The following is a 21,934-nucleotide window of genomic DNA, read 5'->3' as shown; positions in this document are numbered from 1 at the left end:
ATTGCTTGCTCTCAGGTGCCTTTCTGGCTCTTCTGGGTGGAGCCCCAGGAAACACTGGGAGCCAGGCAGAGCAGCAAGGGTTCAGCAGGAGGTAGGCTGGCTGCTGTCTGGGAGGGAAGAGGCAGAACAAGCAGCCTGATTCCTCTTGCTGCAGCAGAACGTGGATTTCTTATTGGGAATTGACTGGTGTCCTTTGGAATCAGTTCAGCTCCCAAACTGTGCTCCCTGAGGCGCTCCCGCTATCCAAACAGTTCCTCTCCCATCTTTGTACTCTTGCATCTTTCTAGGCAATTCCTTCCAACTCTCCTGGCTGCTGGCTGGATCCCCGGCTTCCTTGTTTGACCGAATCTGTTGGAGTGATCTGTTAGGTGCCAGACAATATGGAAGCCAAGCTGTAAGAGGCGCAGAGGCCTCGGAGTCATAATAGTTACTCTGTAGGAGGAAGTGTGAGGGAGAGTCCAGGTCCAGGGAAAGTGGGCCAGGCAGTGGGTTCTGGATAGGGTGCTACCTTACTCAGAGAGGAGAGTGAAGGAGTGGTGGAGCATTCAGGTAGAAGGATGTCCCCAGCAAAGGTACAGAAGGCTCTGGGTATTGTCCAAGGGGAGGAAGGTACATTGGTGGTGACAGGCCGGGCAGGGAGACTGAGGGAGTCTGTGTAGCATCTGAGAAGATGGCATTTTTTCTTTTACTGATTCGCTAATTGGAAAAAAATTCAACTTGTAAGTAGTTTATAAAGGAATTTTAACTGTTTGTGAGTACATTTGGTACTTAGTTAAATATCACCCCTTCCACCATTCTCTGCCAGCTCTTCCATTCTCACTCATCCTCTCAATTGATCTGGTTCCATTTCATCTTCCTGGCAATAAGCTTCCAAGCAATAGGTTTCCAAGTTGGCCCAGTTCTGACAATAATTTGCACATCTCATAGAGATGGATAAATTGTATTGCTCTTCTTTTCATTCCAGAGGCTCCAAGGAATTAAGTCTTAGACCACACAGCCAACTAGTTGCAGGATTGTGAAATAACCTGGTCATCTGATTCTAGGCAAGTGCTGCCTATGCTAGATTATCCTCGTTCCTAAAGCAATGTTACTTTGAGAAGATCAGAGATCTTACCAAGATATCTTACCTATAGGAGGTATTTGGTATATACTTAGATGCATTTGTACTATTGATATATGATTATATGAAGAGAAATATGCCTACTTATCGGCTTACAGAGAAACTATTTCCTGTATGCTTCTTTTTCTGATGGGTGTTATGCTGGTTTTCCCGATTTTCTTTGTAATAGCTTTACAACCTTCCCTTAGAGTTTAGTTCTGCCTTTAGCTATAGTGTAGTATATATGATAAAAATCCTTTTTTTTGTCATTTTTACTATGCTATCTCTCTCTTTTTTTTAAATCCCAGAATGAGGGAGCCTTATAGTTTTAAAGGAAGCCTGGAGTCTTTGCCTTCTCCTCTGAGCCAGCCGAAGGCTCTTCCAGCCGCTGTTGGGACAATCAATACCTAGGACTCAACGTCCTTAGGAGACTCTAGTTTGCATTTTTGATAATGTCAAGGTTCTAGAAATGACTTCCATTTCTGAGCTGAAATGTGTGTCCTCAGAAAGAGCCCTGCAAGGATCCCGTTTTATATGCCTACACCCATCCTCAGAGGACTTTGGCATTGTATATACCACCCTATCACGGTCTCTGGGATACAAGTGTGAGCCAGCCTTCTTTTTTTGCCCTCCAGCCTAAGGTCATGATGTCTTTCTCCATATTTCCTAACCAATTCCTGAGACCTGCTGCAAAGTCTTTCTGGGGTTGGTTTAATCTGGAGTTGAAGGCTACTACTGGGGGGGGGGAGGCTCAATCCCTCCATGTCTCATTGCACACCCAAACTTGTGTTAATTGGCACTCGGGTACCGTCTGTCATATCTTGTTGCTTAATTAAATTCACATTTGTTTTGAGTGTTCTTTTTACTCTGCTATTTTTTATGCATGAGAGGATAAAAACAAACGTGGAGAACACTTTATAGTTAAATGAGTTTGAGAGAAATAGTCCTGAATCATAACTTTTTATTGTTCAGGGAGCCTTTTATTTCAATGTCTTTGTTTCCTTGTGAAACCAAGTTTATTGTTGCCCCTCTTCCTTTCTTCTTCACAAGAATCTGACCTTTGACTTAGATGATGATTTCTACTTGAATTAGAAGTGTATTAAAACAATAACACTTTACATAAAATTCATGTCTGGCCAGATCCTTTTAAAGCCACTAGTGTACTGATGTTTAGAACCTAGTTCACATAATCTTTTTTTCTTTCCTGTTTTTATTTTTCTTTTTACTGTCTCTAATACCACTTGATAGTCATTTTTCCTGTGACTGTGAGTGAAATTTTGAGCATAGGTCAATTTCATTTCTGATGCAAATTGCATTGAATAAAAAAGCATTCATTTTTCAAGTAAGTTGTTTACAAGTTATTGACAAATGAAAAGAAAATGTCACTAACTTTTCTTTGGGAGATTGAGGTCTTGGTGTGGAAAAATCTCATATAGGAGTATGAATTAGAAATGAAAAAAGAACCCCATTTGTAAAAATGGGATTTATGTTGTTACATGGAGGTTGCAATTTTTTTTAAACCAGGATAAGACTTATGGGTGGATTACAACAAACATCAGACATTATAAGCAATGTAAGTTAAATGTTAGGTATCATACATTCATAAATTAATTATAAGTGAAGCCAATAAGTTAAATATTAGGTATGATAAACTACAACTTAAACATTAGATATTTGAAATTAGTAAATACTTACTTGCATGAACAGCTATCGAATAGGCAACCAGCTTGTGAAATTTGAGCATTTTGTCTAATTGTCGTCTCCATGGTCCTCTGCAGCACTAGTACAACAACAACAACAACAACAACAAACACTAAGGAAAGTAGGGAAACAAGAAAGCAAGAAACACACAAAAGCCCAAGTGTGAAGCTGGGGTAGGAACGGCAGGGAGTATCAAGAGACTGACGAGAGGAGGACTTGGGCTCTGCCTTGATGTTTAGGGTAAGGCTACTGAACAAAAGTTAGTGGCAAGGAATCAGGCAGCAAAACAAAAGGTTAGCACTTGCTTGGATGAAATTTTAACTCAATAAGAATGATGGAAGAAGTAATTCTCTGGCTATCAGTCAAAACCCAAATAAACCCTGGGACACCCAAGCCTCATTCAGCTTCCTTACCAGAAGTGAGGAAGGTGTGGCTTCCACCCATGAGGTTTATGTGATCTGTAGCTTATTCCCAGATGCACAGGAGAGGTAGATCACACATTGATACTCGATATTGATCAAAGGATGATATTACAATAGATGATTTGCTCTGGTAAAGTTTATTGAAAGTCCCTTTTGGTATATGATCTACTGTTTGTCAGGAAACACAGGTAAATCCTCAGCACAGGGAAAATCAGTATGATCAAGAAAAGTTGCCACGAGGGCTGAGAGATGTTAAAACCAACAGGCTGAAGCCTGAGGGTCCTGTGGCTGTGATTATGGTGAGAACTCAGGTCGAACTCAGGATGATGGTGAGAACGCAGGTATTGCTGTGAAGCACCTGTCTCAGCTGCCTTTTTGGGGGGAGAGTGTCTTCTTTCCATTAGAAATGGAAGTGGCCTCAACTGTTAAGATGCTCCCATCTCCATAGGGAAGCAAACAGGCTGAACTGCGAGTGCACTGTTGTGTGAGACATCAATGGCGTGGGTTTTCCCCTATTCGCCAGTATAAGCAGGGTTACTGGTTGTTTACTAGTAGAATGCTCTTCATTTTCAACAGGACTTACATAAGAGAATCATAACAACTGAGGTTCTTTTGAATATTTTGGTGCTTACGGTACTCGTTCCTCTCATGAAGGAGATAAGGTTCCGACTGACAGGTAACAGGATCAACATGCAGTTAAAGTTGAGGCACACTGCAGACGCCCGTGCCCACGCCAGCGCTGACTGTCCATGGGCAACGACACAGAAGAGAGACACAGTGAGAAGAAGAGCTCAATGACAACCCTGAAACAATGATGCACTCAGCTCTACTTACACCCAGGATAACTCGTGTGTAAAGGAAAGACTCATCTTCTTCATACCAGCAGAAGGTGTCTACAAACAGATAGACGTTCACTGCTAGCCAGGAGAGCTAGAGCAGAGCGAAAAGGGAGCCGTCAATACCACATTCAACCTTTCCTCTTGGGACTGAGTCTTCTTCCAGAATGGAACGGAGAACTACTTCATACTGACCAGAAGTACTCGAGGTATTTATGTTATTTCTCACAGACTACTCTCTCCTGATGATTTACAAAGGGCGAGAGATTATTAACTTGGTGAAAATATTTCAAACCCATATCAGTAAACTTCGGGTCAAGTGAAAACACAAACAAACAAACACCTTCTTATCCCTGCTGGACGAGAATGACAAGGAGGAAATCTAGAAAAACTTCCATTCCGAAGACTAACACCAAGACTTCATTTGATTTATAAAAACACTCACATGTTATGCAACCACAACCTACTCGACTTTGAAAATAATTTATCAAATGAACTGAATTGGAAAACAATCTTTCAAATTTCCATAGGGGTACATTAAATGGATCTATTGAGTGCTTGCTACCAAGTTTTCATGTTTTAACTAAAGTCAGCATTCACCATTTTAATGTTACACTACAAGTTATCCTAAAACAATAGTGTTTTTAAAATAAGGTATGTGTATGGAAAGCTGAATGACAGACATGAAATGATACATACCAGCACTAGGGTGGGGGTAGTTTCATTCAAAATCCAGCATGCCATCTTGATGCTTTTTCCCGAAGCTTTCTGTAATTTACTCCTTTCTATCAGCAGAGCCCGGAGGTTGCATGCTTCATAAGGAGTTTCTTACTAGATTGTTTCATCTTTTTGTGCTAGGAAGTACTACCTCCTGGGAGCTGCACTCTAGGAATTTCTAATTAGGGAGTGCATGCCAAAGGCATGTCACCAACATGACATGCTTCAAGACCTGGGTAAATACCAGTCAAATCTCTGTTGAATGATTCCTCTCTTCAAGGATTTCGTGAGAAAGGGAAACTCATTTTTGTTAAATTGTTTTCATGAACTTTCTAGTCCATTCATTTTCTACATGATTACGGCTGAGATGATAATCAGTCTGGGTGTGAATCTGAAGAATAACCTAACATTTTTATCTTCATATAGCAAAGTATTTTCACCCTACCTTTCTCTATTTTTCTCTTTCAAAAAGTTCTTTATAGAAGACCTGTAGTGAGAGCTAAATAAACATGGATTAAATGATCTTCTAGAATATGGTATAAGAGATTCTAAAGCATCACAGATAGGGAAGCATTGTTAGATTGTAAAAGAGTCAACTTTCTTGTATGGAAATAATGGACTAATGCCCGTTTCTTGCCCTAATTCTACTGGTCAACCCAGGTGATAAGTGAGGATATCTTTTCATACTTCGGTCATCTCAGGAGTGGCTGCACAAGAACCTGTTCACTCTCTGGTTTTTATATGTCATAGTTATTATATACAAGCATAACTGCAATTGTAGGCACACGTATCTCAGTTGAGTCACTTTTTTGGGCTATGCTTTTTTTAAAAAAGATAATTAAATTGAAAACAAGAGATAGGAGTCATGCTGATAGTTACTTAAGCAACTATGTGTGGGTCTAGCCAGTTGTCCAGAAAGAACTTTTAAAAATTAAAAAAACACTGCTGAGCAATCATTGCAAATACTTACTAACTCATACTATTTAGTGAAGTGTTTTCAGTATTGTCCAACTGAATGTTTTTTTTTTTTGTTTGTTTTGTTTTGTTTTTTTTTTGCCAGTCCTGGGCTTGAGCTCAGGGCCTGAGCATTGTCCTTGGACTTTCTCAAGGCTAGAACTCTACCATTTGAGCCTCAGCACCACTTCCGGCTTTTTCTATATATGTGGTACCAAGGAATCGAACCCGGGTCTTCATGCATGCTAGGCAAGCACCTTAACTACTAGGCCAAACTCCCAGCCCTCCAACTGAATGTTTTTTGAAATACAGGCAGACATTATTAGTTTCAGTACAATACTGTGGAAACAAGCTCAAAGTAAGTTGATGAAGGAGGAGCTGTAATGGGAATTCAGCTCTTTCTGACCGCAAAATCCTTATTTTTAAACCTTAACCCAAGCTACTTTACTTAAGAAATATTAGTATGTGGATTTTTACATCAATGCTTACCTAATGGGTAGATATAAATATCAGACGTATAAACTGGACATATTTAAATTATAGAAATTCAGTTACTTTTTGATTGTAAAGAATGTTGTTTTATGAGCAGCAGGGGGCTGGAATGAGGGAAATGGGGACCATGACATGAGAAAGGGTATCAATGTATGTGATGTAATGCACCTTCTATCTGGTGAATATAATGTAACCCTTCTATTAATTACAATAAAATATACGAAAACAAAGAATGTTGTTTTATGTGCATAAGCATACTTTCTATATAATAGCAATGAGTGACTGAAACATTATCCAGTTGTATTGCTCATGTATTTTTGTTTTTATGTTTTGTGGTGCTTTAGTATCTTGAGGACTACAATGGCTTGAATGCATTTCCACTTGCTGGAAACCTGATCCACAATGAGATGGCATGGGGAGATAGTGGCCTCATGAGAGGACAAGATCACAACTCATGAATGGACCAACGCCATAAGTGGAAGAGTGTTGGGAGCCAGAGTGGAATCAAACTGTACCTTGATTTGCATCAGAGGATGGCTTTATTGTCTTATTGTTTTCTGGCCCTATTCTATGTAAATGACCTGAGAATTACCATATGAATGTAACACCTGGAGGTTCCCTGGGTCTGGAGGAGGGAAGAAGCGGGAGTAAAAAATAAACGAGTCAGTCTTTACCTGGACTGCGGACATCCCGGACCTGGTGTGTCTGTCTCTCTTCTATTTCTTCCTAGTCCTTGCCCCCGATTTCAGGAACCCCAATCTGCAAACCCTGGTTTGCTGCCGGTTGGCCCCGGCAGAAGAGCTGGTTCATTCTGGTAAAGGTAAAGTCTGCTCTCACCTAATTATTCTCCCATTTAATCTCTTCCTGGCCTGATGAGGAAGGAAGGCCCTTACCAGATGTGAGACCCTTGATCTTGGACTTTCTGGCCTCCAATTTACTTGAAGAAGTAATTTTTTTTGCCAGTCCTGGGCCTGAGCACTGTCCTTGGACTTTCTCAAGGCTAGAGCTCTACCACTTGAGCCTCAGCACCACTTCTGGCTTTTTTTTCTATGTATGTGGTACTGAGGAATTGAACCCGGGTCTTCGTGCATGCTAGGCCAGCACTCTACCACTAGGCCAAACTCTCAGCCTTGTAAATTTTGGTTTTTATAAATTACCCAGTCTACAGGATTCACAAAACGGACTAAGAGAGGGTTTCATGAACTTAAGGAGCTAGTTGGCATGTTGAAGCAGTAAGTGATCAGTGAGGGTCAGCTAGCCCCCAGACGCTAAAAACATGACTGTGAGCATGTCTTCAAGTATTTTTTAAGTGGGGGGTGAGGTGCTAGTATGGGGGCTTGAACTCAGGGCCTCATGCTCTTACTTAGATTTTTTTTTTTTTGCTCTACTACTCGAGCCACACCTCTACTCTGAGCATTTTTATAAACACACCAGTATCAATCCATAATCATAATCTCGTGCTTTAGCCTATTTTCCCTCTGCACTCTATCACTCTAGGTCCAATACCAACACCACGGATGGGTTTATAATTTTGGAATCAGACTTCTTAAGACCCAACATATCAGGATTACATCCCATATCAAAGTCTCAGTCTAAGCCTGGAACCCTTCATAGAAGCAATCAGTTTTATAAACAAGACAATAGTTGCTCCTATTGCTTATTCCTTTACCTGGTGAAATCTCCGGGGTATAGAACATAACCATAGGTCTGCCTCTATTTCTACTCCACTGAAGGATCACAACTTAAATCAAGACTTGGAGACATTTTTAAATCAGCCCCCAAGATACAAGAGCATCACAACATTTATAAAACAGAAAAGATATGACTACTACAATGGTACAATTTATTTGTTCATTTTTTCCAATTATCTATTGGCATTATACAGATCACATTTTAAAACCAAGACCGAGTCATTTCCAAAGGACAAACTTAATAGGGTGGCATTTAAGGAAGAAGGAGAGTGCACAGAATCTATTGAGAAAATGGAAATGCCCAGAACTTCATGTATTTTTATCTAATTGTTTTTGTGTCTAATAGCGCCCATCTTCCTTCTCAGAATTTTCTCTGAACAAAAAAGATGAAATTTGATATGTTTGTTTACAAAATACTAAAGATTGTTCTAATTAAATGATTATACTCATTGGCTCTTCTAGCTCATTATTAAAGATGATGTGTAAGTCCTCCCCCCTTTACCTTCCCTCCCCCCCAAAGCTCACTAATAACAAAAAGTATAGGAAAAGACAAACAAATACATTTACAAACTTAATGGGTAACTTGTATATGTAAATGTAAATGCTTTAATTATCCTACATTCCAGGGATAAAACTACTGCAACATATTTTTGGTTCTGTTTGGTCAGCTGACCCAGCAAAACATGCTTTGATCCCTGAGGCTGAGACATCACTGGGTAGCTTTTGGTTGCTACATCATGAATACTTCCATTCCCTACAGCTATAGAATTCAGAGCATAGAAATCACATTGCCAAATATCTTCTTCTGAGCATTCAACATGCTGCTGCCTTTTCCTGAAAGCAGATGTAAACCAGGGTATTCTGATAAAAAGGAAAGAAAAAAGTCAACCCATAGCATTTATTGTGGCAATAATGTAATTGGGTAGAACAGATGTTAAGAAAGTTTCACCTTTAAAGGGCAATCAAGATGACTGTGGATGCATGTTAACATCTAATTCTTCTTCTTTTTTTTTTTTTTTGCCAATCCTGGGCTTGAGCTCAGGGTCTGAGCCCTGTCCTTGGACTTTCTCAAGGCTAGAGCTCTACCACTTGAGCCTCAGCACCACTTCCATCTTTTTTGTATGTACGTGGTACCGAGGAATGGAACTCAGGTCTTTATGCATGCTAGGCAAGCACTCTACCACTAGGCCACACTCACGGCCCAACATCTAATTCTTAAAAAAAAAATGTTAGTGACATTGTTAAGGGGAGCAAACACTGGCACCATCTTGAATGAGCTAAGAGCTCCCCGCCCCATTGTGGAAGGCCAACAATGGTAAAGCAGCCTAGCCATCTTTGCCCTTCTAGAGAGGGGCAACCTTATCCCAGCCGCCCATGAGCAGGGATATCCACTTGGTTTGTGGGGGGCTGCTTTATGTGGAGACCTTTCCAATTTGCGCGCCAACTCCAACTAAGGTGATAGGTAAATTCAAACACTGGGCTGTAACCCTATTGGCTTCTGCGTGTGGCTGGAGCTGGCTGTGGTCCCTCTGTGTATGTGACTGTCCCATTGGCCACCTATGTGGCCAGGTTCCACCGCATGGGTTTTGCCCTTAAAAACCCAGCATGAGAGCCGCTCAGGGTCACAGTGTCAGCTCCCGAGTCTGCACTGTGTCCCTGGCCGGTCAGTTCACCAGCTACTTCCCCTGGAAATTCACCTTTGTACATGAGACTGTCTCTGTGTGGTGGACTCTGGTGGGACGTGGAATCTCTACCCAGAGGGATATGGAATCCCCTCCTCCTGACCCCAGAACAACATCTGCCACCAATATCCTAACCTTGGCTGCATGAGATTTCAGGAAATACTCTCTTGTAACATTTTTTTTCCTAATGGCTTGTATTACTCACTTCATCCACGGTATTCCATCCAAGCGCCGACCCCTCACCTGGGGCACAAGTCTTTTATCTACTCCACGGCCACAATTCCAAACGAAAGGTGGCCCAGAGTGACCTGGCCATGGGCAGGGTGGGGACTGAGGTCTCGCTCCATCAAGATCTAGCTGTGGTCGCGATCATATATGTGCAGTGACAGATCACCCAGAGGCAGGGCAGTCTGAGTGGTGCAGGTTGTACACCTGAGGTCTCCTGTCAACCTGAAGATCTTGCCTGCTCTCTGATGCAGTCTACCAGTCCCCAGATTTCCACGCTGTGGTAGCGTCTTGCTCTCCTGCTTCCATTTTCCTAGTCCCTTGAACACATTTGAAACACGTGACCTCAAGTCATTAAAGCCCTTCCTGCCTTTAAGCTGGGGGACAGGAAGATCCCAGTTCTTGGGAGAGCAGAGGGATGGATTCTGCGTTCTTTACCTCTGAGCACCACTGGGTGCCACAGTCCATTACGTTCTATTTTTAGTCAGTTTTTGACTTTTGGCTTAGAAATACAGTGGAAGCCAGAATTATCCTGCTCTTTAAATGTGACACATTACTTCTGTACACATTAGGGGTCAGTTCAATAATACATGCATCCACTCAGCACAGGTGATGGTCCTGCACAAATCCCTATACACATACAGGGGCAGGAATTTTCCAGCTCAAGGTAGGGTCATGAAAGCTTAAGAGGGAAAGGGAGGATTTTCTTGGTAGGTAGTGAATCATTTAACTTCTGAGTTCAGGGGAATTTAAAGTTGAAGGAGGCTAGTCTAGAAATTCCCCGCTTTGCACATCCAAGCTGTTCATCTCTCAAAAGTCAAAGTGGATGCCAGAATTCCATAGATTTCATTTTTCAAGATGAACATTCATATTTGAGCATATTTCAAGCCAGATGGTTTACAGTTCATGTATTTGTTGGCATTTTCCTGCCACAACAACTAAATATTGAAGATACATATTTGTGATGAGGATAGCACTTCCAACTATGCATTCCTGCTGCTTTTGGCCCTGTACACCTCTCAGCCTCCCTCCCCATCCCGCAGCCTTCTTTCCCCACCCCCCAGCCTCCTTCCCTGCTCGCAGACTCCCTCCCTGTCCTCCAGCCTCCCTCCCCATCCCCCAGCCTCCCTCCCTATGGGCCAAGGAAGAAATCTCCCATCAGAACAATGAAGAAGTGCATCCATCTGATTTAATGGACAGAGGACAGGTGAAATAACAGAAAACAACTTTTCTGCAAAAAAAAATTCTTGTGAAGTCATGAACCTTTTTTTGGTAGCAAATAAGAAAGCAGATGAATGTCTTTTAGACAATTCATTTTCCTTTTAATCCATGTAGAACTTTCAGTGCTGGGCTCCTAAAATTGATCAGAGAGAAGAAAAACAGCAGCAAGTCAAGCAAAGGTTCGCAGTGTCACTCAACACGCCCCTTCCTCTGGCATCTCTTTCATGATGAAACTATTTGTTGTTCATTTGGCATTTCACATACAGTTGGTCATTGTTTTACCTGATTTTCAAATATTTGTATTATTAATATTCTGAAGATTCATATTTTGAGAACAGGTCATTAGGAACTGAATCAAAATAATTTCAAAATTTATTTTAAATAGGAAAAAAGCATGTAACCAATAATGTAACTATTCAATGGCACAGGTCATAAGCACAGAGAAAGACTAGGTAACTTTGTTTTCTAAGACCTGGTTTTCAGGAGCTCATATTTTGAATAAAAAAAATCTCTAGAACGGAGAGTATTTTTTTTTAAAGAACGGAGAGGACTTTAGGGATCACATATTGTCATTTTCTTGTATAAAAGAGAACATTGAGACCAGTGGGCTGCAGCTCTGGGTTAAGGCCCTATTGCTGGTTAGTGGGAACAGGAGGCTAGATTTGGGTGTTCAATTCTAGGAGCTATTTTGTTCTAGCAATACACTTCTGTTTTTATGCCTCTGCAGTTTGGAGATGACAGGAATGAGAGAAAAGAAATAAGCAAAAGGCATCTTGATGTAAGACAAAGAGGCCTGAGAAGTGCCAGTAGACAAGATGTTCTTCCAAAAGCCTGGAAAACATCTATCTTTGGGGTGCATTTAGGTGCCAAGAATTTCATATGTTCTATCAGTTGTGTTATATAATTCGGACACACCTAAGACCTACTGAGCATTCTACAGACAGTATTCCAGGCTAGTCCCCCAGTCCTCGGTCTGCCTGCCTAGTCATGTCATTTTTGAGTCACATGCACAGATGCTTGGTGACAAGTGGTGATGACAAGTTCCCTTATCTGCATGAATGCTTCTGCTTCGATTGGCATCCAGAGCTAGAGGCATTTTATGATGGGCTGGCTGATTAACTTGAACCAATAAAAAAATGTTATTTAGACTGGCTAGAGCCATTAAGCTGTGTTTCAGTCCCATGGAAAGAGTCGATCAGTCATCGAATACCACTCTACCTCCCTGCACTGACAGCACAGCTCCTCAGAGTGCATGGATTTAATGTCACATGTTGAAAAGTTATACTTAGAATATGAATTTTTGCAAGGGAAGAATATGATTTTGTAGGGCAGTTGACCTGAAGAAATGACTTGTTTCTGGTAGATAATTTAAAGCAAGATTTCTTTTCAGTTTTTTTTACTTCCATATATATATATATATATATATATATATATATATATATATATATATATATGAGTGAGCTCAGGGCCTGAGATCTGTCCTTGGACTTTCTCAAGGCTACAGCCCTACCACTTGAGCCTCAGCACCACTTCTGGCTTATTTTTTCTATGTATGCGGTACCAAGGAATCGAACCCGGGCCTTTGTGCATGCTAGGCAAGCACTCTACCACTAGGCCAAACTCCTGGACCTTCCATATATTTTTTCATAGTTCTTTTAGCCAAGGGGGAGAAAATAATGTCTCAAAGCCAGTTAAAGAGCTTTTTAAAAGATGGATCTTCGACAAAGATAATGACTCCTGTAAATAGTTTGAAATTGGGCAAATTGGTCTAGAGTTGCCTCGGTGCCTGCTTTCACCTCTACTCTTTATCTATATGGTTACATAACTACCAGATTATTTGTCAACAAATCTGTAAGATATTCCAAAGCTGCCTCATCTTTCAGTTCATAGTCTCTTCTAGATGCAGGCCGATGAGTTTTATAGGTTGGTCATCAGTCATAGGTTGTTTCATTAATTGCTTCTTATTAATCATGATTAAGTTTGGAAGTTGTAGGGTAGATTGGAAAGTCAGGTAAGAACTGAAGCTATTTCCTTGCATCTGAGGAAGAACTCAGTCTTTTGCTCATATGTCTTAAACTGTTGGAGTGAAACTCAGCTCCTTATGAAGGGTAACTTGTTTTGCTCACAGGCTGCTGATTTAAATGTCAATCATCTCTAAAACATACCTTAGCATAAAGTCTAGAATGCTGGTTGGTACCATATTTTAAACCAAATTGTCTTATCACATTCCATTGTCTTGTTAACTTCACCCCTTTCTAGAATCTTCTGCAAGAGTTTTATACCTCAAACAATTTCACCCTTGCTTGGAAGGTGCTAAAACACGTGGTAGCTCAGGAAGCTGCAGTGTCACTAGTGGGTAGAAATGGAGGATAAGAGGATACAAGTGCTAAACAATCATTTGAAATTTGATCAGGAAGAAAAGGATGTGAAGGCTTCCCCAGGGAGGGTGGGCCAGCAATTACCACCACAGGGGCCTCAGAAAACTACAAGCATGTAAGCTGAGTCAAAGGTGAGGACAGGACAGGAGAGAGAGGACACAGGAGAAGTCAGGGCTGGACCACTGAGGGCAATTTATCAGTGCCCTAGACCTGGTTTTATCAAATTACCACAAAGATGGAATCAGTGTTTACAGAGGTCAGAAGTCCAGAGAGTTCTACTTCTGTAAGGTTTTAGAATCTCTTCCGTGGTGCTCTGGAAGCTTCTGATGGCACCTGGGAATCCTGGGTGTGTTAGTTCTAGTTCTAGTAGTGTGGCGAAATATTTGAGGTGGTCAACTGACAAGGAAGAAAAGTTGAGTTTGGCTCTTGGTTTCAGAAGTTTTAATCCATGCGTATTTGGCCATGTTCCTTTGGGGCTCTGGGAAGGAAGTATGACACAACAGGAGCAGTGGGTGAGGAGGTCTCTTCTCCTGGAAGCCAGGAAGGAAAAAGGAGAAGAGAAGACAGGCAAGAAGAACAGAGAGGAGGTTAGGAAGAGGAGAGGAAAGGAGAGGAGAGCAAAGAGTGAGCTGAGGTCATTATATCCTTCCTCCAATGACCTGACTTCCTTGCCATAGGCATCCCCTACTCAAGTTTCTGCCAACTCCTGATATCATTGCAGACTGGAGAGCAAGCAAGTATGTGGTTCTTTAATAGATATTTCATATTTAAACCTTCATATCTGGCTTAGGGCTGAGTAATAGCAGTCTATGTCTTTACTTCACGTGTGTGTGTGTGTGTGTGTGTGTGTGTGTGTGTGTGTGTGTGTGTGTGCTTGTTCTCTTCTGTCCTTTGTGGAATCATTCATCATCATATTTAAGTCTGCCCTAATCTATGCAGATATCACTTAGAAATATCTTCATTATATCTGCAAAAACTCTTATTCTAAATATGGTCCATTCTGAGAGTTCCAGTAGATATCTCATTGGGGGCCAACCACTACTGCCCTCATTATGGCCTTGTAGGAAAAACATGAAACCTGAGTCAGAGCTTGCATTCAGGGAGCAGAGTTATGGCTCTGAGGAGCTGTGGCTGTCATTAAAAGGAGTTAGGACACCTGCTGCAGACCAAAAAACCACAGTGGAGACCCATCTGTAGGAGGCAGCCTCTACTTAGCTCCCACACATTCTCTTTTTCATTTTTGAAAGAGCCTGAGCAACTCGATTGCTAGAGTGTTCTATAAAATCTCCCTACAAGGACCATGTAAACTCAGGAAACACATCTGTAGGCTGGGAATATTGCCTAGGTATCAAGCGATGAATTGCCATCATAAGGGATAGTAAGTTCTGTGAGAGCATACGCCATAGAGGACCTTGTCCTAGATTGTTACATTTTAAGATGATCTGGGGATCAGAGAAGAGGATGAACTGCGTGAGTGAACACGGAAGCTGGAAGACAAGGTAGAAGCTCATTCATTGCAATCAACTGGGAGGGGGCATAAGGAAGTGAATTCTAGGACAGGCAGTGATTACTGTATCTCGGAGCCCCCAGTGAACATTTATTGAATGAAAACATGAGTTAAGGGGCACTTAGAAAATCGACCATATGGAACGATAAAATTTATAAAGGCCCAAATTCTTCCTGTGGAATTATTTCAAGTGTCTAAGAGTTTAGGTTTGGGCTTTTTTTTTTTAAATCTCTTTCAGTTGTATTTATCAAGCAGCACTTTATTTTAATTTTCAAATGAAAAATATAACCATATACATAACTAATTAAATTAATATAGCTTATTATGACAAAAATAATTTCTTTTAACTTTGCGGACAGTTCCACATTTTAAATTAAGCTGCTAATACTCACAGCCATATGATTTCAAAATCAGCCAAGCTTGAAAAATTATTGTCTCCGACATTCCCAGTGATCAAAGCAACCTCAATTATAATATTATATTAACCAAGCTAAAAAACGGTATTACAATTTCTAACCTCCCTGAACTGTAATTAGTCATCAAGCTATGTACTCAAATTTATTTGATATATTTTCATAGTTAATTAATTATGATTTATTTTCAAAGTATTCCATTTATAAGACTTTGCTCTCCTTAGCCTACACATCAGATTGCTTAAGTACAAATTTAATTTTTAAATTTCTTTAAAACACAGGGAAAAGGGTGATACCATTCTCTTACAAAATTTTGACTTTGAAGAAGAGGTGAGGGTGCAGTTTGACAAACCTGGTAACTTAATACTAAATATATGAAAAGATTAGAAGTTTCCTTTAGAACAAATGACCAAATAGTGACTATTGGAGAGTCACCACTAAGCAGGTGTCTGACCTACTCCAGAGAGAACCTTTTAGACTTGGAGGAACATTCCCACTGGTTCACTGTAAGCTAAAGTTCCATATCCAATGTCAAAATACACAGAACAGAGATTAAATGTTTAAAAGTTGGATGTCAACACCAGAAATTCAACTGGATGATCTCAAGTGGTTTGTGAAAAATCACATGACCTCAAGCTTCCAGATTAAATAGAAAATGAAGTCCATTATTCAGATGTGTACAACTGCCAAAATGCCTGGACGAAGGAAGAAGTCCTCAGGCTTGCATTCTTTCTGGACTGAGTGCCTGTATCCATTGCCATTCTCTTTTGGAGACTTCTGCTCACAGGTGTGGTCTCCATAGAGGCCAGGAACTCCATCCGTCCTTAAAACATACAAAAATGCCAGTTATGATATTGTCACCTATTAAGAGCTCTAGCAGCGGATTCGTGACAGAAAAGGACGATGGCAGTCGCTCAAATGTAGAAGGTACACAAGTGAGAAGTGGTAAGTGGAGCTCGAGGGTAGGAATACATAGGCGGGTGGTCCATGTGCCCCAGGCGTACTCAGAGATGGTGCCAGGCTTGCCACCCAAGGTTGTTCACTTATGGGGATCACAGTGAAGTTCCCTATGAGGTCCAAATTTTAAGGGAGAGGGGCTTATTTAGGCTTACAGTTCTGCAGGTCCAAAGATTAGGGATTGTGTCTGGTGATCCTCTTGCTACTAAAGTTCTGAGGAGGTTCGAGCCAGTTCAGGGTGAGAACTAGAGCATGCATGCGTATGTGTGTCTCCATCCCTTCTGGTCTCTTTCCATTTTCCCATCAGTCACCAGAACACAGCTGCAGGGGATCTACCGAAATCCCATCTAAATGCAATCACTTCCTAATAGCTCTACCTCTCAACACCTTATTGCCTTCCAAAGAACAAAGTCCCCTTCCAGGACACTCTGAACCATATCCAACCACAGAACCATCTGATGGAAGAATAGTAAGAACCTTCCTCTATCTTTTAAAAAAAGTAAGAATGGGGACATTTTCATTTATAAGCAGAAAGAAGGATTTATTCCTTATTGTGATAAGAAGCAGAACTGCCCGAAGATCTGGAAGTCTACATTTGTACTGAAAGTTTAAGCAATACAGAGTCACACAAAAGTGTTACAATGGTTCATAAGTAATGAACTTGGGGTCTTCACGGAGGCACTGATAAATGTCCCATATCACTTAAACTCTACTAGTGAGTTTCTTGTAATGTGGACTAACATATAGACATTTTAATAAATGCAAGGCTCAATACAAGCAGGAAATCCAAAGACAATAAATTACTCTCCAAATAGTTAACAATAACTACTCATACCAGGCAGTAATGATTTCAAGTACTTAAAGAATGTAAATTTCCCTCAATTTCAAGACACTTTTTGTAGAACATAAAGATCGTAAACATACTTCGTAATGATAATATTCTTGTGAGTACCGTGTGTATTGGTGGATAAAGGAATTTTTGTACTGGTGTCTTTGAGAACCAAGGTTTCCAGTGGGGGGGGGAAGGGGTAGAATTGCGAGACTACTTTTACTATAATTACAGTTTTGAATTAGAATTATCTGTAAAAGAAAACAACTCACAAAGTATTCTTTCATTTAAGACATGAGGTTATGGTTATGCTTGTTTAAAAGGTCAAGAAAAGGAGAAGAATGTCAAAAAAAATAAGCGCACTAGCCAACTCTAAGAAGCTCCTACACACTGCCCATCACATGGATAAAAGGAAGTTTAGCTTCATTAATAATCAGAAAAAATACAAGTTGTTGGTGGGGGAGAGAAAGAAGTAGACTTACTCATCTTAAAATAGAGACTGTGTACCTGATGAATGTAACTGTAACCCCTCTATACATCACCCCGACAAGAAAATACAAGAAAAAATAAAGAAAAAGGAACCCCCACTGCACTGCTGGTGGGATTGTAAACTAGTTCAGCCACTCTGGAAAGCAGTGTGGAGATTTCTTAAAGAACTGAAAATTGACCTTCCCTACAATCCCGCCATACCACTTCTGGGCATCTATCCTGAACATCATAACCCAGGATATGATAAGGACACCTGCCCAACTATGTTCATCTCTGCATATTCACAATAGCCAGGTGATGGAAACAATCCAGATGCCCTACTGCAGATGAATGGATACAGAAAATGTGATATATATATATATATATACATATATATATATATACACACACACACACACACACACAATGGAATTCTACATAGCCAACAGACAAGATAAAATAATGGCATTTGCAGGGAAGAGGATGACTCTAGAGCAAATCATGTTGAGTGAGACAAGTCAAGACCAAAGGAACAAAAGGCGCATGGTATCCTTAATAGGTGGCTATTAGATCCAAACAGTACAAGAGCGAGGACTCAATGTTAGCGTACCCAATGCTATGGACATGGTACTGGAAATATAAACACAACTACATAGACATAAAAACTTATGACTCTATAGACATAATGTTTTACTACATAGATCAATATGTATCTATGACATACAAACCCTCAGCCTAATTTTGATTATGTTCTAAAATCTAAGTCCCAGTGATTGTATATAGAGATTCCCTTCTTGAATACTTGTTTGTTAAATATGTCTTTGAAATATGATGTAAAAAAATCAATGTTAATAAATTCTTTCATAGAAAAATAAAGAAATAGAGATTGTGGAGTTGGCATAGAGTATCTAGGGGTGTGCAATTGGATATAGGTAAACCCTAAAAAAACTAGTGTCTCTAAGGAACTATGTATCCAAATTGGAGAATGGTATTCTGAGCTATCTTCACTATTATCACTTCCATTTTTACCTGTGTGATTCTTAATCACACTCATTTTTCATGGATTCTGTGGACAAACTGATCTGTTCTTCCTTCTTCCTCAAAAACTTTTTTTTTTTTTGCCAGTCCTGGGCTTGAGCTCAGGGCCTGAGCACTGTCCTTGGACTTTCTCAAGGCTAGAGCTCTACCACTTGAGCCTCAGCACCACTTCTGGCTTTTTTTTTCTATATATGTGGTACCAAGGAATCAAACCCAGGTCTTTGTACATGCTAGGCAAGCACTTTAACCACTAGGCCAAACTCCCGGCCCCCAAAACTGTTTCTTTATGAATGTATTTTGACAGTTTGTTAATTGGCTTACAGACCCAGAGACAAACTCATTTGGGAAAATCAACAAACAGGAAGCAGCGTTTATTGGCTCCCAGTTTCAGCGGTCTGTCTCCACAGGGGCTCCATTGTTCAGTCCCCATGGCTGGCAGGGGAACGCCCCAGGATGGAGGATGTCTGGGAACAGAGCTGGTCACTTACTGGCAGCCAGGAAGCATCCTGTTTGGGGAGAAGAGACAAGGGTACTCTTCAAGGCCTGCCTCAATGACCCACTTCCTCCACCTACTTCCTTTACCTTTATGAATCTATGACTAGATTGACCCACCCATGAGATCAGAGCCCTCATGACCAGCCATCCCTCCAGGGCCCTACCTCTAGACACGAGTGCAAACCAACCCTTCAAACATGAGATTTTAGAGGACATTTCACACCAACACCGTAATAGGCAAGTTCTTAGGGATCCTCACACAGTAAGACATTGCTTGGGAATGTGAAATAACACGGCTTGATTTATGAAGGGCTCCCTAAATAGTTCTGCAAGGCTCCAGAGAAAGAAGAAACAGGAGGGATGGGTGGAGAGAATGTGGCAGAGATATATTTGGGAAGTAGGAGCTGGGGTACCCAAAGAATGAGAGCTTTGATTTAGACTCCAGAAGTAATATCCTTTCATCATGAAGCTCTAAGTCAAGGGCCTCATTTTCTGTTTAAAGTAACAGGATCATTGAACAACTATTTTATCAAAGACCGTGGTATCACCGATAAAATATTTTTAAAGCATAGGTGGCCATTTAAATAGAGCCCTGTTGTTGTTGACTTCGGATAGGAATGCTGTGAGACTATTTTCTTCCTTCATGATTGCATGCTAATTAAATATTCTGATTGCATTACATTGTGATTACATATTCCTTTCTTCAGTCTTTCCAAAGGCAGAGTTTTAGAAGATCTTGAAGTTGTCTTTCATAAATTATCACTTAATAAAAGGAAAGAAGCGTAGCCAATTATAATTAAGTGTTCAAGAACTAACAGGTTTTTAATTTTTCTCTTTCTTTTTCAAAAATAAATTCTGGGAAATCTGTGCAGCTTTGTATGCTGAGAAACCAAAGGGAAAAAAAACCTGGTTGCAACTGAACAATGACATTGTTAAATAAATGAGGTGCAAAATTTGATTTACCTTAATATTGTTACAGTCTGGTGGGGAAAGTCCACAATATTCTTCATCCTGTCACTTTCAAATTAAAAAAAGAACCCGCTGTTTACTTGGATTCTGGAGCATTCTGGCTACCAGGGCAACCTCAGAGGCTGGGACGGGTATCAGCTCTTCTGTGTTGAGGTGTGCGTGAATGTTTGCTCATAGAGAGATGTATCAGTTCTAAAGGATGGTTGTGTGTTGTGTAGGCTTGAGCTCCATGTGCCCAGGGAAATGAATTTCAGTTGTGAAATGATAAGGCAGGGCAGCTGGTGTGATTTTTCTGCTCAATTGTCGTGAATAATTAACAAACTTTCACTTATCTGCAATTCAGAACTCTTTATCATGCAGCTAATTTAGGAGAAAGTTCTAAACTTTTGGTAATTGCTCTACTAAATCATTATTTGGGTTTATGTCATTGTATCTGTTCAGTTTTGGGTCACTTAGAAAGGGAGGATGTGCCATTCAGGTTCAGGGGTAGTTTAAGCAAAATTAATTATCTGTCTAGAAGTTTATCTGCAATATGCTGAATCTGTGCGTTAAATTTCTGCAGTGTATGGAAGGCCAAATAAATGATGCAAGGATAATTGTGGATGTTTAGAACATGGTGATGCTTGAAATGACAAAATGGTAACTTTTATGTTACCTTTAAAATTAAAAAAAGAATTCTTAGGTAGGGTCTACATAGTGTGGACTAGACTGGCCTTGAACTTGTAGACTGCCTGCCTCAGCCTGCGAAGTGCTGGGATCATAGGTGTGTTCCACCATGTTGGGCTATGACTTTTTAATGTTCCCTTGTGAGGTGTCTCTTGTTTACCTATAGAGGTCATGATTTAGTGATTCTGTATGGCTGGCCATGGATACTTTACAAAGGGGAGACGGCAGAGTCAACTGGAGCCAACAGCTTAGACACTTGTGAGTTTTGGCTCTGCTTTTACCAGAGAGCTGACCTTGTCTAACCTTGATTTAACCTTTTCTGGAATACTAACCTTTGCAGGTTCCCAAGTCAAATGGGAAAAAATTAGAAAGTTTACCTTAGACGCTGACTATAAGCATGCTTACTTGTAAGTTAAGTCCAGGTCAACCCTCCCCCCACTCCTCAATGAGAAGAAGCAGATACTTTGAAAAGCTGCTCACCTTACCTTTGTTTGGATAACAGGGAAGGGGACAAGGTATGTATGGGGGTTTATGAACTCTAGTTTACCATCTGGGACATGGCAGGCAGTCTGAGTAGATGTACCTACCATAAGCTTCCATTAAATAAGCTGCTCCCAGGTCTTATAATTTTACAAATTTACATTGACATTTTCCTTCCTTCCTGCCTTCCTTCCTTCCTTCCTTCCTTCCTTCCTTCCTTCCTTCCTTCCTTCCTTCCTACCTTTCTTCCTTTCTTCCTTCCTTCCTTCCTTTTTTCCTTCCTTCCTCCCTTCTTCCCTCCCTTTCTCCTATCCTCCCTTTCTGTCTTTCCTTCCTTCTTGCTCTGAGACCAGTATTAAACTTGGTATGCTTTAACTCAGTGGCAGGCACCCTACCACAGAGTCATGCCATCAACGCTTGCATTGACAGTGACATTTTTAGGCTTCCTGTTCTCTGCTTCTACGTTGATACTCCCAATCATTTCTCCATCTAGTTAAATCATATCCACATTTTAAGAGCTAGAGTTCAAGGAGTATCTCTTTCATCAAAATTTTCTTTAGCCATGATAGGAGTCTGTGTTTCTTAGGAAATATTACCTATATTCAAATTAAGTAGGTGACTAGAAATAATGGAACACAGTATTTAATTGCATGAATTTCAAGGCCACAATGGTCAATAACTATTGTTATTACAC

At 40.6% G+C, this 21,934-nt stretch overlaps 1 protein-coding gene and 2 long non-coding RNA genes across 7 annotated transcripts in view; 1 reads left to right on the top strand and 2 right to left on the bottom strand.

Annotated features, from left to right (window-relative positions):
- Nox3 (NADPH oxidase 3) overlaps window positions 1-6,910 on the bottom strand; it is a 52,453-nt gene extending 45,543 nt beyond the window's left edge. The window contains exons 1-4 of the mRNA XM_090337745.1: window positions 6,896-6,910; window positions 4,057-4,152; window positions 3,855-3,965; window positions 2,795-2,879 (exon numbers count right to left, since the gene is read on the bottom strand). Coding sequence (XP_090193871.1) covers window positions 2,795-2,879; window positions 3,855-3,965; window positions 4,057-4,152; window positions 6,896-6,910 — 307 coding nt within the window. The remainder of the gene's footprint in view (window positions 1-2,794; window positions 2,880-3,854; window positions 3,966-4,056; window positions 4,153-6,895) is intronic.
- Window positions 6,911-7,016: 106 nt separating this feature from the next.
- The window catches only part of LOC150059502 (uncharacterized), a 43,762-nt gene continuing 28,844 nt past the window's right edge, over window positions 7,017-21,934 (top strand). For both annotated transcript variants that reach the window (XR_016536383.1, XR_016536382.1), the window contains exon 1: window positions 7,017-7,041. This is a non-coding gene — a long non-coding RNA (uncharacterized LOC150059502). The remainder of the gene's footprint in view (window positions 7,042-21,934) is intronic.
- The window catches only part of LOC150059501 (uncharacterized), a 176,417-nt gene continuing 169,849 nt past the window's right edge, over window positions 15,367-21,934 (bottom strand). For all 4 annotated transcript variants that reach the window (XR_016536380.1, XR_016536379.1, XR_016536378.1 and 1 more), the window contains one exon: window positions 15,367-16,161. This is a non-coding gene — a long non-coding RNA (uncharacterized LOC150059501). The remainder of the gene's footprint in view (window positions 16,162-21,934) is intronic.

Source organism: Megascapheus bottae, chromosome 8, assembly GCF_031878675.1.
Source record: "Megascapheus bottae isolate mThoBot1 chromosome 8, mThoBot2.hap1, whole genome shotgun sequence".
NCBI classification, from domain to species: domain Eukaryota; kingdom Metazoa; phylum Chordata; class Mammalia; order Rodentia; family Geomyidae; genus Megascapheus; species Megascapheus bottae.
The sequence above is the reverse complement of the archived record's forward strand: the minus strand, read 5'-3'. Positions and strand labels throughout refer to the sequence as shown.